Source organism: Hippopotamus amphibius, chromosome 12, assembly GCF_030028045.1.
Source record: "Hippopotamus amphibius kiboko isolate mHipAmp2 chromosome 12, mHipAmp2.hap2, whole genome shotgun sequence".
Classification (NCBI taxonomy): domain Eukaryota; kingdom Metazoa; phylum Chordata; class Mammalia; order Artiodactyla; family Hippopotamidae; genus Hippopotamus; species Hippopotamus amphibius.
The window spans coordinates 12057543-12072384 of record NC_080197.1 but is presented as its reverse complement, the minus strand read 5'-3'; the positions used below and the strand labels follow the sequence as shown (position 1 = coordinate 12072384).

Below are 14842 nucleotides of genomic sequence, written 5' to 3'. Positions count from 1 at the left end.
GTGCCTCATTTCCCATCAGTAAAATGGCTGAAGTGGTCCCCATGAGGAGGATTTGTGAGTTAATTGTTGTAAATCTTTTGAAACAGTGCTTGACACGTAGCAAGCACTCAGTGAGTGTCAGCTGCTGTTATTTCTTTGTAGGTGTCGCTAGTGAAAAGCAGCGACGGCTATTATACAACTTGGAGATGGAGCAAATGGCTAAAACAGCCAAAGCTCTGATGGAGGCTGTGAGCCACGCCAAAGCCCCATTTACGAGTGCCACTCACTTGGACCACGTCCGGCCAATGTTCAAAGTAAGTACCCTGAGAAGTTAGGACACAGCTTAGCCTGGTTCTAGAGTTGACCAGCCAGAAGCTCACCAGCCGCTTTATAATGGTGAAGAGATTGAGGAGGTGAAAGGCCAAGCCTGGCCGTTTCTTTCTGAACAGTAACTAAAGCGAGTCCTTCCTAGAAGCCCTGTGATGATGCTAGGGATGCCTCAGCGTGGACTCTACAGTCAGAACGTCCAATTTAAGCCCTGCCTTTGCCACTTTGTCGCTCTGTGACCTTGGTCAGATTATTTATCCTCTCTCTGTTCAACGTCTGTGAAATGGAGACAAGTGCAGGTGCTTCAGGGCTGCTGGCGGGATTGGATGAAGTAAGAGTTATTCAGGCATAAGGGACAGTTTTATTGTGACATCTCAGTGGCCTCAGGGTTAGTTTATCAGATGAAATTAGGTAGAAGTAAAAGACAATATCCTGAGGTCTTTCTGTTTTTTGAAATGTCTAGAAAAGATACACGTTCTAAATACACAGTACTTGTGTTTTCTCTAAGATGTTTTTATAGTAACTGTTAATATCCTGTTGGATGATCAATTCTAGCTTTTTGTGAGCTTTTATTTTCAAGGATTCACAAGAAACTTGGAAGAAAAAGTCTAAATAATTTGAATTAGGAAGCTTTCAGTAAACTAAGTTTATAGAACATAAGTTGCTTATGGATTTTACCTTGCATGCTGACCTCTGATTGGTGATGGATGCCTGCTGCACTGTGTAAAGGATTCTCAAACCCTGATTAGGCTCAGCAGGGAGTGGGGTCTCTGATTGATTAGTGATGTCAGCCACGAGCACAGGTAGACATGGTGGTGGCACACTGGCTGTGTGTTTGCCATCCTTCCTTTAGAACCATACGTTTAGGAAATGACGTGTCTGTAGTGATGGCTTGGACCACAGTTTAGGAGGAATTATTTTATGTTGTGAACGAATCAGAGTAGCAGCGAACTTGGCATCCTGGCTGTGCTCATAAGTAACAGTGTGGTATCTAAGTGCTCTTCCACGCTGAGATTCTAGATGTTAACAAAACCTTCCTTCCTTGGCAGCTGGTGTGGACGCCGCTGTTGGCAGCCTACAGCATCGGACTGCAGAACTGTGACGACACTGAAGTGGCCTCCCTGTGTTTGGAAGGCATCCGATGTGCAATCCGGATCGCCTGCATCTTTGGAATGCAGGTGGGTGTAAGTTAGCACAGCTCCAGAGATACTGGTGGGCAGTGTTCTTTCAGATTTGGCAAAATTTAGAAACTCTCAGACATTTCCAATTAGCCACAAACATCTCAGCAGACTCCTTACTCGTGCCCACTGAGAGGAAGCCCACGGATCCGTGCTGGCAGCAGCCTCATTAGGGGAAAAAATTGGAGATTTGGATCAAAACCTTCTTTGAAGGTAGGTGGGGTCCAAGCTACTTAATTGGATTTGACCAAACAGCCTTCCCATCCATCTGGCTAATTGCCTGCCCTGGTGCTTAGAATATTGTTTTTCCTTTTAAAATCAGCTTATTATTTTAATTTCCCTTATTTCCAGGTCTTCTCTGAGGGAAATAAATAGTTCAGTTCAAAACGAATATGTCTGTAAATCTTTCGAATCTTGAAAAATTGAAGCAAGTAAGCAAAATACAATTCTCAGACTGTTAGGAACTCAGGAAGCTGTCACTCCCATGTATCATTTTCTAAATCACTAAGAATTGGCACCCATTTATGTTGAAAAACTCAGTCTTCTGTTCCCAGACATTTTCTTTTGTACCAAGATCCCAGGCTTTGACATCAGACAATCTGGGTTTCAAACTGCAGCTCTGCTACTTCTCTAGCACTGGTCTAGCTAACTTCTCCCTGAGACACCCTTTATCTCCTCGTTTGTAAACTGGAAAAAATAGACCTACCTTGCACGATTGTTGTAGAAATTAGCATTTATGTGACCATCTTAGCATTCAGGAGATTCTTCCCCTACTCCCTCCAAAGGGAATGGAATGTGCACATCAGTTTGAGAGCAGCTGCAAAGGAGAGACTAGTTCTCAAATATGCAATAGGGTGTGGGGGTAGCGGGAGGACAGCAGCATGAAGTGGCTTGTTAACGTAAAGCCTGTCAACGTGCACACGGAAGGCGGCAGAGGCTCCAGTGCTCGGTCCCTTCAAAGTGAAAACGGCCTCGCTCAGGGCGGGACCTCAGCGTTCTCTCTCGTCTTCCCTTACAGCTGGAACGAGATGCCTACGTTCAGGCCCTTGCGCGCTTCTCCCTGCTGACGGCCAGCTCCAGCATCACAGAAATGAAGCAGAAGAACATCGACACCATAAAGACGCTCATCACCGTGGCTCACACTGACGGCAACTACCTCGGGAATTCCTGGCACGAGGTGTGTGTTTCTTTGAAAGCCTGGTGGTTGCCTTTTCTTAGTGAGGATGAGTCCCATTTTTCCTTTGATTCAGAGCCAGTCTGTCTTTGGTCGATTCCATTTTTCTTGAAGTCAAGCTTCACTTTAACTGGGTTTTGTCTCATTCCTCAAACACCTCACGTATCGGGAAGTCAGGCTCCCTGGGGCGTGGCGGGTGGAACGCCTCAGTTGCGCCACGTTGCAAGGTGCTCCTGTCCCTGGTGGCCAGTGTCCGCCCTGAGCGCACTTCTGTTGGGGCAGCTTTCTCCCCACTTTTCCGAAGTCCTTATGCACCTCCTGAGAGCTCTTACCACCAGGGAGTAGATTTAAGACAAAGCCAAGCACAGATGTAGAGAACAAACATATGGACACCAAGTGGGGAAAGCAGGGAGGGTTGGCAGGGAATGAATTGGGAGATTGGAATGCCAAATTGTACACTCTAAATATATGCAGTTTATTGTATGTTAGATGTATCTCAATAAAAGTTCTAAAAAAAAAAAGAAAAAATACAGGATTATCCACAAACATTAAACCACACATTATTCTATTGAGATAAAAAAAAAAAAAGACAAAGCCTGATTTCTCCTAAGTGTATCAAAAAGAGATGGTCAGCATCTACAATGAGCCACTAGGGAGCTTGCCTGTGGTTTCACGTTTTATTTAACCAAACTATATTCTAAGAGTTTCACCTAAGGAAATAATTATCCGTGTGTACAAACAGATGTTTGAAAGGTTGTTCATTGAAGTTTTAGTTGTTCAAGGGAAAGATTAGAAACAGCCTAGATGTCCCAACAATGAGAGGTTGCTCTTTTTTTAAAAAAAGTGTCATGCACCACTCTTTAGAATGTTGTGTGGCCGTTTAAAGTGATGTTGCTCCTAAATGCCCGTCAACAGATGAATGAATAAAGATGTGGCACATATATACCATGGAATGTTACTCAGTCATAAAAAGGAATGAAATTGAGTTATCTGTAATGAGGTGGATGGACCTAGAGACTGCCGTATAGAGCTAAGTAAGCCAGAAAGAGAAAAATACTGTATGCTAACTCATATATATGGACTCTAAAGAAATGGTACTGATGAACCCAGTGACAGGGCAAGAATAAAGATACATGTGTAGAGAACGGACTTGAGGACACGGGGTAGGGGGCGAAGGGGAAGCTGGGATGAAGTAAGAGAGTAGCATTGACATATATACACTACCAAATGTAAAATAGATAGCTAGTGGGAAGCTGCTGCATAACACAGGGAGATCAGCTCGATGATTGGTGATGACTTACAGGAGTGGGATAGGGAGGGTGGGAAGGAGTTGTAGGAGGGAGGGGATATGGGGATATATGTATAAATACAGCTGATTCACTTTGTTGTACAGCAGAAACTGGCACAACAATGTAAAGCAATTATGTTCCAATAAAAAGCTTAAAAAAAAAAGCACAATATTTTAAGGGCCTAGGAACAAATGTGCAAAAAGATATTGAAGGGACTTCCTAGGTGGCACAGTGGTTAAGAATCTGCCTGCCAATACATTGGACACAGGTTTGAGCCCTGCTCTGGGAAGATCGCACATGCCGTGGAGCCACTAAGTCCATGCGCCAAAACTATTGAGCCTGTGCCCTAGAGCCCGTGAGCCACAACTGTTGAGCCTGTGTGCCACAACTACTGAAGCCCCTGCGCCTAGAACCCGTGCTCCACAACAACAGAAGGCACTGCAGTGAGGAGCCACGCACCACAATGAAGAGTAGCCCCCACTCTCAGCAACTAGAGAAAGCCTGTGTCCAGCAACGAAGACCCAATGTAGCCAATAAATAAATAAAAATAATTAATTAATTAATTAATTTTAAAACGTCACAGTTAAAAAAAAGATATTGAAGAAAACATTTAAGAACAAGCTTTTAAAACTTTATTAAAGAACATAAAAGACCTAAATAAATGGATAAATGTATTACGTTAAAATAATATTGCTAAAAAAAAATAAAAAATGAAAAATAAAAAAATAAAAAATAAATGATATTGCTGAGGGTCTTCCCTGGCGCTCCAGTGGTTAAGACTTTGCCTTCCAATGCAGGGGGTGCGGGTTCGATCCCTGGTTGGGGAGCTGAGATCCCACATACCTTGCAGCCAAAAAACCAAAACATAAAACAGAAGCAATACTGTAACAAATTCAATAAAGAGTTTAAAAATGGTCCACATCAAAAAACTCTTTAAAATAAAAGTAAAATTGCTGAAAGGAAAGACAGCCAGACATTACATGCTCCCTGATGGAAGCACAGAATACCTCCTAAGAAATGTGTTTGCCCGAAACTCCAGCCTGAGTCAATTCAAGCTTCCACTGTCAGTTTAAAGGAAATGTAGGGGACAGAGGAGCACGGTAAATGCTATCATGAGAGTGCAGCCTGCAAATCCTAGGATATGACAGACACACAGAGCAGATGACCAGGTCTTCAGCAAATAAATGGCAAAAAAAATAGTAGATGGGGGGGGGTGCAGTGGACCTATGGATTAAAAGAGACTTTAGAGAAGAAAGCTAAAGATATTATTAAAGATTATCTAATACTGTGGAAAGATGATCACAGTATATTAAATAAAAAATCATTATAAACATTGTGAGGCATCGTCCCTTGTGCCAGACGTACACAGAAAATGAGATTTGAAAAGATAAACAAGGTTAACATCCTGTCTATGTGATAGAATTATAGAGGCGATTTTTTTTTCTTTTTTTCCTTAAATTGTGTTTTCTAATTTCTCTACCGTCTGTATGTATTACTTTTTGTTTTAGAGAGAAAATCTCTGAAAGAGTAGAGGTGAGGGCGTGGACAGTGGTGGGTACTGTGGTGACCTAGAAAGAAAATTGCTGTCAGCCTCCTCCTGCCACGGGGATCACGTGGTTCAGGGCAATGGCCCCGAGCCAGACGGCTGGAGTGCAGTCTGGGTATCATCCTCTTCCTGCCTGTGTGACATGGCAGGTTACTTAGTCTTTGAGCCTCATCTTCCTGTCTCTGCAACCTTCATAGGGTTGTTGTGAGAAAAAAAGGAGTTAATCTGTGGAAAAGGGCTTGGAACTGTATTTGGCAAGTAGTAAGAACTCGGTAGATGTTAGCCGTCACCGTCATCATTCTGGCCGTACCTCAGTCCCTGTTCACCCAGCCTTGCCTTTCTCTGTCACCACTCTGGAATATTCATATTAGAGAAGGTGGCGGGGAGGGGGTTGTTGTTTTGAGTTATGTGCTTTTTTTAAAGGAATAATTTCCTGTTTTCTGAGGAGTCATGATACCTAGTGAATCAATAAATAGCTGCTTTCTCTCCTAGAACTTTTTTTCTTTAATCTGAGAGAGATGGTTATGGTGGGGGTTCTGCCAGTTGCCAGGTATACAGCAGCATCTGGAAATGTCGAAAATGATGGTCAGAAACCTTGAGAAATCAGGTTGGAGTCAATAAGTCTTTGGCCACAAGTGTTATTGACATACTTGAGATTCCAGCTTCTGGAAAAAAGGAGGCCATTAGCAGTTTACTAGTAGTAATTTAATAGTATCATACCATGTGGAGCAGTCAGTGGGTGGCTCTCTCTGGTAGAATTAAGTACCTTTCTCAGTCAAGGGGAAGGCAGGTTATAAGTGAAAATATTCAGCAGTGCTCAGTGGTGTAGTGGAGTCCCATACTCTGGATTGGATTCTAAGGTCACCATGGAAAGCAAAACTCAACTTTAGTCAGAAGTCGCCATGGAAATTCCTTAGGAAGGGTTTACCTGGAGATCTACATGCCGTCCCTCAGTAAGTTTTAAGCAGCCAGTTTTTGCTCCAGTAGAAGTTGCAACCAACCTCTGTTCCTTCGGGTACGCTCGAGGTGAGAGAGGGCAGGCTCCAGGTGAGAGAGGGCTGGTGCACAGTGGTGCATTGTCCAGCACCTGAACCACCCCATAGGGCTGGGAGATGGTCTTTTCTCCTACTGCACACCCATTCCAGGGCACATTCTTATTTATTCAGCTAACCAAATAATAGTCACCAACTATTTTAAGTTGGAGATTTAGCCGCAAACAAGACAGAGTTAAACCCTGTTGGCTCTTAACACAGAGAACAAATATATGGCATAATGCCAACAAGTAGTAAGTCCTAAGGGGGAAAAAATGCATGGCCAGGGGATGCTGGCCGGGGCCGGGGGGAGAGGTGTGTGATATCAGGGTGGTCGAGGGAAGTCTCTCTGAGGGACATGTGTCTGAGCTGGGAATCTAAGGGGTGAGCCCTGAGGAGGAGTGTAAGGAACATGTTCAGGCATAAGGAACAGTAAGTGCAAAGGCTCTGGGATAGGACTAGATGTGTCGAGTTAAAGGAGCAGAGGGAGGCTAGTGTGTGTGTGCATCTGAGGGGTAGAGTGGAGGGGGCCGGGTGGCTGAGTCAGACTAGGTGGTGCACTTAGCGCGTGGTGGGCAGAATCCCTTGCTCCAGTCAGATGCTTTTCTTTCTTTATTGAGCCCTTATTAAATTTGCATAACTAAACATCTGTGCAGCATAACTCTGCTGTACCAGTTTTTCTTTTGCTCATTTTTTCTCTCCCTTTCTAATAGTAAAAAAAAAAAAAAATAGTGAAGTTTGTCCTCCAGACCCACATTCAGGGGCTTGCCTAGCTGGAACTAGGGAAGCCAGCCTGAGACCCTCAGATTTTATTCTCACCTGAAAAGCTGCGTGTTTCAGAGAACCCTTTAATGACTAATTTAAGATGGTAGTGCCCTTTTCAGCTGCTGAAGTGGGAACTCATCCCTTCACACCTTCTTTTCATCAGATCTTGAAATGCATCAGCCAGCTGGAGCTCGCTCAGCTGATAGGAACTGGTGTGAAGACGCGCTACCTGTCTGGGTCCGGGCGTGAAAGAGAAGGGAGCCTGAAGGGCCACACGTTGGTGGGAGAAGAGTTCATGGGCCTTGGCCTTGGTAAGATACCAGGCCCCCTGGCCGGCCGTCACAGATTCACCAGTTAACTGGCACAAAACCCTTCTTGCCTCATCAGGACTGTTCCATCGATCGTCTCTTCCTTATGGGCCAGCTGACAGTATGTTTGTTAATGGAAGTGGAAGTGCTGCCTCAGCTCTCTAAATTGTGATTACAGTGTCGAGTAAATGCCTGTTTTATCAGCATCAGCAGGGTGCATTACTTTTCTTTCTATACATATAAGTATGTTCCCTCCCTCTGTGTTGGAGGGAAAGCCATCTGGTATTCGAGGAGTGGATATGCATATCTCTAGATTTTCAAAGGTAGATTCAGCCTCTCTTCCATTGTTCGTCTTTTGTTAACCGGTATTCTTATGAAAGCAGAATTATTTCTGGCGATACATTGAACTGAGAGACCCTGTTCTAAGTGATATAACAATAATAATAGTAAAAAGGGTAAACAAACGTGCCAGGCCACATTCTAAGTGCTCAGTTTATATATTTCAATTCATTTAAACCTTGTAACAACTCAGTGAGATTGGGGCTAATCTCATCCCCATTTTGTAAATGAGGAAAATGAGGCACAGAGGGTGAAGTGACTTGAACAGGGTGACGTTATGAGAAAGTGGCAGAGGTAGGTTTCAAACCCAGGCCATTTGATGCAGAGAGCAGGCTCCTAGGTCCCGCGTACACTGCTTGGAATAGTACAGTATAAAAGCACAGACTCTGAACATGGGAGAGGGTAACAGCACCTACTTCTTGGCGGTGTACGTGAGGATGACTGGAATGACATCCTAGAGAGCGCCCCAGACTTCAGCAGGTGTAAACCGTTGCATGTTCTAGGAGCTCTGGGTTAGTATCGATCAGTTTGAGTTTGTTTTCCTAAATACAGACACTTAATACTATAAAAATGTTAAAGACGATTAAGAAGGGGAGATGGGTGGTACAAGCAAGGGAGCCCGTAGTAAGAATGTACTCTAAGGGCCAAAGCCTGAGTTTAGTTTTATTCTGTCATCATTGGGGAGGTTTTTTGTTTGTTTTGCCTGCAAGCCATTCTCACCTGTGTCTCTTGACTGTGCATATTAATGTCACAGGATACTTTGTTCTAGAGAGTTGACTGTTTTGGAGGCACTGTTGATGTTGTGCATTGTGTTTCAGGTAATTTGGTGAGTGGTGGAGTGGACAAAAGACAAATGGCCAGCTTCCAGGAATCGGTCGGCGAGACCAGCTCGCAGAGTGTGGTTGTAGCTGTGGACAGGTAACGATTGTCTTCTCCAGTAAAGTGGGACTGCCCAGTGGCTTGGCGTCTTCTGTATGGTCACCGGGTGTGAGTGATCCCTAATTTGTTTGACTGTTTTAAGTGTTGTCACTCCAGGCCACTCAGACTAAGAAAGGTGAGTAGTGACACACGTGGCCCACGACTACTAATTTCCTTCACATTCATTTGGATTTTGATCTTGAATTATATTGTAACCATTTTTAAAATTATTACTGTAACTTTGCCACCAAATGATGTCAGTAACAAGAGTTTTTCTTGTGCTGTTACGTTTTTTTGAGATATAATTCATACACCGTAAGATTTACCCTTTTAAAATGTACAATGCAGTGATTTTTAGGGTGTTCAGAGTTGTGCAGCCATCATCGCTCATTTCAGGGCATTTTCATCTCCCCGTAAAGAAGCCCTGCATCTAGTGCCGTCGCTCCCCACATCCTCTCCCGCCCTTCCTGTAACCACTAATACACGTTCTGCTTGTGTAGATTTGCCGATTCTGGACATTTTTGAATTGTCTGTTTCTCCCTTTTAATTCTATCTTTTTTGCCTCATGACTTTGGGGCTCTGTTGTTAGATGCATATATGTTTATAACTGTTAGGTTTTCTTGATAGATTAAACCTTTTATCATTATAAAATGTTTTGTCTCTAGTCGTGATTTTAGTTTCAAGTCTATATTGTCTGATATCAGTGCAGCTACTCTTATACTGTATGCTGTCTAAAGATTCAGCCATTTTTCTTGAATGAACATTTTTACAAGCCTTTGGTAATTTCCAGAGTTCAGGTCTGAAAAAGTTGACTGTTCAATTTTTGTCAGTTTCTTTGGTTGCTCTTATGGAGGAGCAGCTTTTTAAAGGTCCCCCGTCTGCCATTCCCACTGTCGTGACGTTCTCCACTATCATATTTGACTCTCCCCTGTCCTTTTGATGTGTCGCTTTTTCTTCCTATCCGTACAAGCATTTCTGCTCTCAGCTTAGCTCATTGACCAGTCCTATCCCTGTGATGCCTCGTTGTTTGCGTTAGTGGAAGTGCCAGACCTGAGATGTTTCCCTTCTGTCGTTTCTGAGTATTTAAAATTGAAACTACAGCTTCCAAATCTAATTTTTATTTTATTATATCTGGAATTTTCTTCCTAGAATTTTTACTGGATCTACTAGACTGGATGGAAATGCAATAGGTATGTATTTGACTCACCCATGACAACTACAGAGCCTCCTATTATAACTGTCTGGCCGTTACTAACGAGGCCTCGCGGGTGTTGTTGGGTCTGGCCTGTAGTTGACTTTGTCCGCTGGCTGTGTGCCGTGTCCATGGATGAGCTGGCTTCCCCCCACCACCCCCGCATGTTCAGCTTGCAGAAGATTGTGGAGATATCATACTACAACATGAATCGGATCCGCCTGCAGTGGTCCCGAATATGGCATGTGATTGGAGATCACTTCAATAAGGTAACTCTTCAAATTAAATTCAAAACAGTAGTGATTAAGTGTTTAGGTGCGTATACTTCACTTCCCTTGTGGAGTCAAAAACAGCTCGCAGCATACTCACATATTGATAGAACTCACAGAGAATGAATTAAAAATCCATTGGTATCTAAAATACTTTAATATCCCATATTTAGGATGTAGGCTCACACCACGAAAATCATCATAGGCACTGGACAGATATTGGTGTTTGAAAGCATTGCAAAATCCTGAAGCGCCTTCCGAATGACCAAAGGTTAGGTTATATTCTGTATACCAATAGTTCCACTATAACTGTCACTACTTCTTATATTCAGGCTTCCATTGCCACCACTCTTCTGAAACCTTTGTCAAGGAAACTAACATTTATTTAAATCAGAAACAAGCCAGAGGCGTCTGTGTTCTAAAACTGAAAACTACAGAGAGAAAGCCAGATTTTTCTCCACTAGAGGTTTCATTATATATGTAGAGACACATGCACATGTATGTTGAACAAATGAGATCAGAATATCTATTATGTACGTTTATGTCTGTATCTGTAATGTCATTTGCTTTTTAAGGGAAAACTAACAGCTTAATAACAGTTTCCTACCAAAACACATTTCATGATTTCAAAAAAGTTTTCTCAGGCCTGGAGATAAAGAATTATAATACAGACACTTAAAAATAGTGTTAATAAAAGACAGTTTAGGGACTTCCTATGTGGCGCAGTGGTTAAGAATCTGCCTGCCAATGCAGGGGACACAGGTTCAAACTCTGCTCTGGGAAGATCCCACATACTGTGGAGCAACTAAGCCTGTGCACCACAACTACTGAGCCTGCGCTCTAGAGCCCATGAGCCACAACTGTTGAACCCATGTGCTGCAACTACTGAAGCCCACACTCCTAGAGCCCGTGCTCCGCAACAAGAAAAGCCACTAAAATGAGGAGCCCGTGCACCACAATGAGGAGTAGCCCTCGCTCACTGCAACTAGAGAAAGCCCATGTGCAACAACGAAGACCCAATGGAGCCAATAAATACATAAATTAATTTTCTTTAAAAAAAGACAGTTTAGGGACTTCCCTGCTGGCACAGTGGTTAGGAATCTGCCTGCCAATGCAGGAGACATGGGTTTCATCCCTGGTCCCAGAAGATCCCACATGCTACGGAGCAACTAAGCCCCTGCACCACAACTACTGAAGCCCATATGTCCAGGGCTCATGCTCTGCAACAAGAGAGGCCACTGCACTGAGAAGCCTGCTCACCACAACAAAGAGTAGTCCCCACTCGCCACAACTAGAGAAAGCCCATGCACAGCAATGAAGACCAAACACAGCCAAAAAAAAAAAAAAAAAAAGTTTATCCAAAAGAGAATTGCTCTCTCTACTTTGAATAGAAGAAAATCATAAGAAGAAGTAATCTGCCATTGGGATATAGAACAAGCAGTAGAGCCCTAGTAAATGATTTGTAGTGTCTGCCAATTTCTGTGGTGTAAATACCGCACCATGATTGATGGAAAGCTAGCAATATGATGTCACTCAGTTTGAACTGGGAAGAGTTGGACACTGTTGACTCTCCTAGGCAGCCATGGGACCCCACTGAAATGAGGCACTGTCACATGCAGTCTTGCTTCTAACCTGGTCCATGAGCTTATCAGAGTTCTTTGTTTGCTTCCTTATCAGCTCTAAGTAAGGTACCTCCAAGCACACCATCTGTTTAACAGACTGAGTGCCTTGTACCAGGTAGTAGACAGACGAGGTCCCTGCCCTCATGGAACTCACTTGCATTTTATGATAAAATAACTGACGGTAAAGTGTCAGGCAGTGCAGTGTCCACCCTTTCCGGAGGTGACCTTTCTGAACCCTCAATGAGGAGGCGGTCACGAAAGCCTGCAGATGACCCACCCAGAGCAACGGTTTGTTGAGTGAATGGTAACACTGTCTCTAATCAGTCAGCTCGGCAACCATCTTTCCCGCCATTCTGGGTAAATAAATGCTTAGTGGACATCACTGATATGATCTAGTTTGAGAGAGAAAGTGTGAACCATTACCATGACTGTACCTTGTATTCTTGTCCAAGCCGATGACAAGCTTGGGATCTAGGCTGGCAGATAGTAATTAGACATTTCATGGTTGTCAACCTCAATACCAATATCTGTTCCATCTCATCAGTTCTGTTAAACACAAAGTTGCGGCAAACTCGGTTGCTACTCTGGGGCTCATCGTTCTTTCCACCACCTCAGAGGATGTTCCGCTTCCCCTTTGGAGCCAGAGCATATGAGAATCCTGTGGGTTTGAAGAAGCGGATGGCGGAGTAGAGCTCTCAGGATTCTAGGGTAGTCACTAAAAGCACCTTTGACCATCAGCACCCCTCAACCAGACCCTCCCCAAAGCTAATTATTTTTTTATCCATTCAGTGTATGGACCAACCTCAGAGATATTGCGGTTCAGTTCCAGACGAAAGCAATAAAGCTAATATCTCAATAAAGAGTCACACGAATTTTTTGGTTTCCCAGTGCATAAAAAAGTTAGGTTTACACCATATTGTAGTCTATTAAGTATGCAATAAAAAAAAACAGTGTACATACCTTAATTTTAAAATAGTTCATTGCTAAAAAATGCGAACCATCACCTGAGCCTTCAGTAAGTTGTAATTTTTTGCAGATACTGGCATCAAAGATCACTGATCACAGATCACCATAGCAAATATAATAATAATGAGAAAGTTTGAAGTATTGCAAGAATTATCAAAATGTAACACAGAGACACAAAGTGAGCATATTTTGCAAGCATGTTTAAGTAGATGTGTTTTGTCATTAAACTTAAAACTGTATAGCTCATAGCCAAGAAATAACCTTTTTCTTCCTCCTGAGATGTGTTTTCCCAGAGCATTTGTTTTGAAGGCAGGTTGTCCAAGTTTGAGGCTCAGAACCCCACATCCACAGCTGTTCCACTGTGCTGTTTCCCCCCACCTCCTCTTCCTGCTCAGGTTGGCTGTAACCCCAATGAGGATGTGGCTATCTTTGCTGTTGACTCATTAAGGCAACTCTCCATGAAGTTTCTTGAGAAGGGAGAATTAGCCAACTTCCGTTTCCAGAAAGATTTTCTGAGGCCCTTTGAGCATATCATGAAGAAAAACAGGTATGTGCATTGTTCTGGAAGACCCTTAGTCATATCCCCATTGGGGGTCTAAAAAGCTCTCCTAATACTAACCACACGATTCGTTTTTCTTCTCTTGTTGGTGGAAGCAAATAAAACCAGCAGACTGTGATTCACACCTATTGTCTCTAAGTAAATCACAGTGAGATCTGTGTGTAACCTTTCCCAGAGGGCAGATCACACAACCACAACTAGTAGAAATCTGTCAGGCATCCTCACCAGGGCTGGTGCTGAGGGAGTTCAGAGAAAGAGCCACTGCCAAAGCATCCTCGCACAGGGTCAGGAATCATGTGACCCAGCATTTCTGCCCCAGGGAGGTCATAAAAGAGGTCAGGACAGCTGTTCCTCTGAAGCAGTTACTCTGTTCATTCATTCACTCGGCCTGAATTTTTGGGGCCTGCTGTCTGCTACGTACTATTCTCGCTGCCAGCCATACAGCAATTAAGATGTAGTCAAAAATTCCTGGTTTATTTTGGCCCTGCTTTGATAATGAGTGTAGCTAAGAGATGAGTCTATTGGTATTCGTGACCCCATCCTTTCTACTTTTGTGTATATGAAATTTTCCATAATAAAATTGTTTTAAATCCCTGTTTATATTCCAGTGAGATAAACAAAAAATGTTTAGTAAGTCAGTGGTGATAACTGCTCTGAAGAACATTAAGTCAGGTAAGGACATGGAGTAGGAGCACTCCTTATATAGGGCAGTCAGCTGAGATGTGTTTGGTAAGGTGACCCTTAACCAAAGTGAGGAACAAGCCACTAGTAGCCGTAGGTGGTCTTGGGAATTGTATTATGAGCAGAGGCGCTGTGGCAGGATGTCCTTGGCATAGTTAAGGAGGAGCAAGGAGGCTGATGTGGTGGGAGTGGGGTGAATAAGGCAGAACGTCCTAGACGCTGAAGTCCCAGAGCTCGTAGGGCATCAGATCATGTTGAACTGTCAGCCTTTGTAAGCACTGAGGCTTACGCTCTGTGAGAGATGGAAGCTCTTGGAGGCTTTTGAGCAGAGAAGTGAGATGGCCTGACGTATTTAAAGGACCATCAGGCATTTATCCATGGAAAATGAGAAGCAGTAGGATTCACCAGGCGGCCGTCGTAGTTGTCCAAGTTTGGACCAGGAAGGTAGCGGTGGTGGTGGTGGGCACTGTGGGACTGGGTTCCTCATCCATTTGAAAGAGAAGCCTGTAACGTGTGCTGACAGATGCGCTGTGGTCATGAAAGGGAGACTGTCATGGGTGACTTTCGGGCATAACCCTTCATGTCTGTCTTTACCTCTAAAGGGTACACTCTGGATCTGTTGGGATCATATTTTTAAAAAAGAAAATGAAGGTTCACAAGTGCGAAGACTTTAAACCAACATGAGCCATTTGGGGGCAG

General features: G+C 43.5%; 1 protein-coding gene across 1 annotated transcript in view; it reads left to right on the top strand.

Annotated features, from left to right (window-relative positions):
• The window catches only part of ARFGEF2 (ADP ribosylation factor guanine nucleotide exchange factor 2), a 92950-nt gene that overhangs the window by 51613 nt on the left and 26495 nt on the right, over positions 1-14842 (top strand). The window contains exons 19-26 of the mRNA XM_057701390.1: positions 142-293; positions 1356-1484; positions 2503-2661; positions 7453-7600; positions 8755-8854; positions 10004-10044; positions 10146-10315; positions 13299-13450. Coding sequence (XP_057557373.1) covers positions 142-293; positions 1356-1484; positions 2503-2661; positions 7453-7600; positions 8755-8854; positions 10004-10044; positions 10146-10315; positions 13299-13450 — 1051 coding nt within the window. The remainder of the gene's footprint in view (positions 1-141; positions 294-1355; positions 1485-2502; positions 2662-7452; positions 7601-8754; positions 8855-10003; positions 10045-10145; positions 10316-13298; positions 13451-14842) is intronic.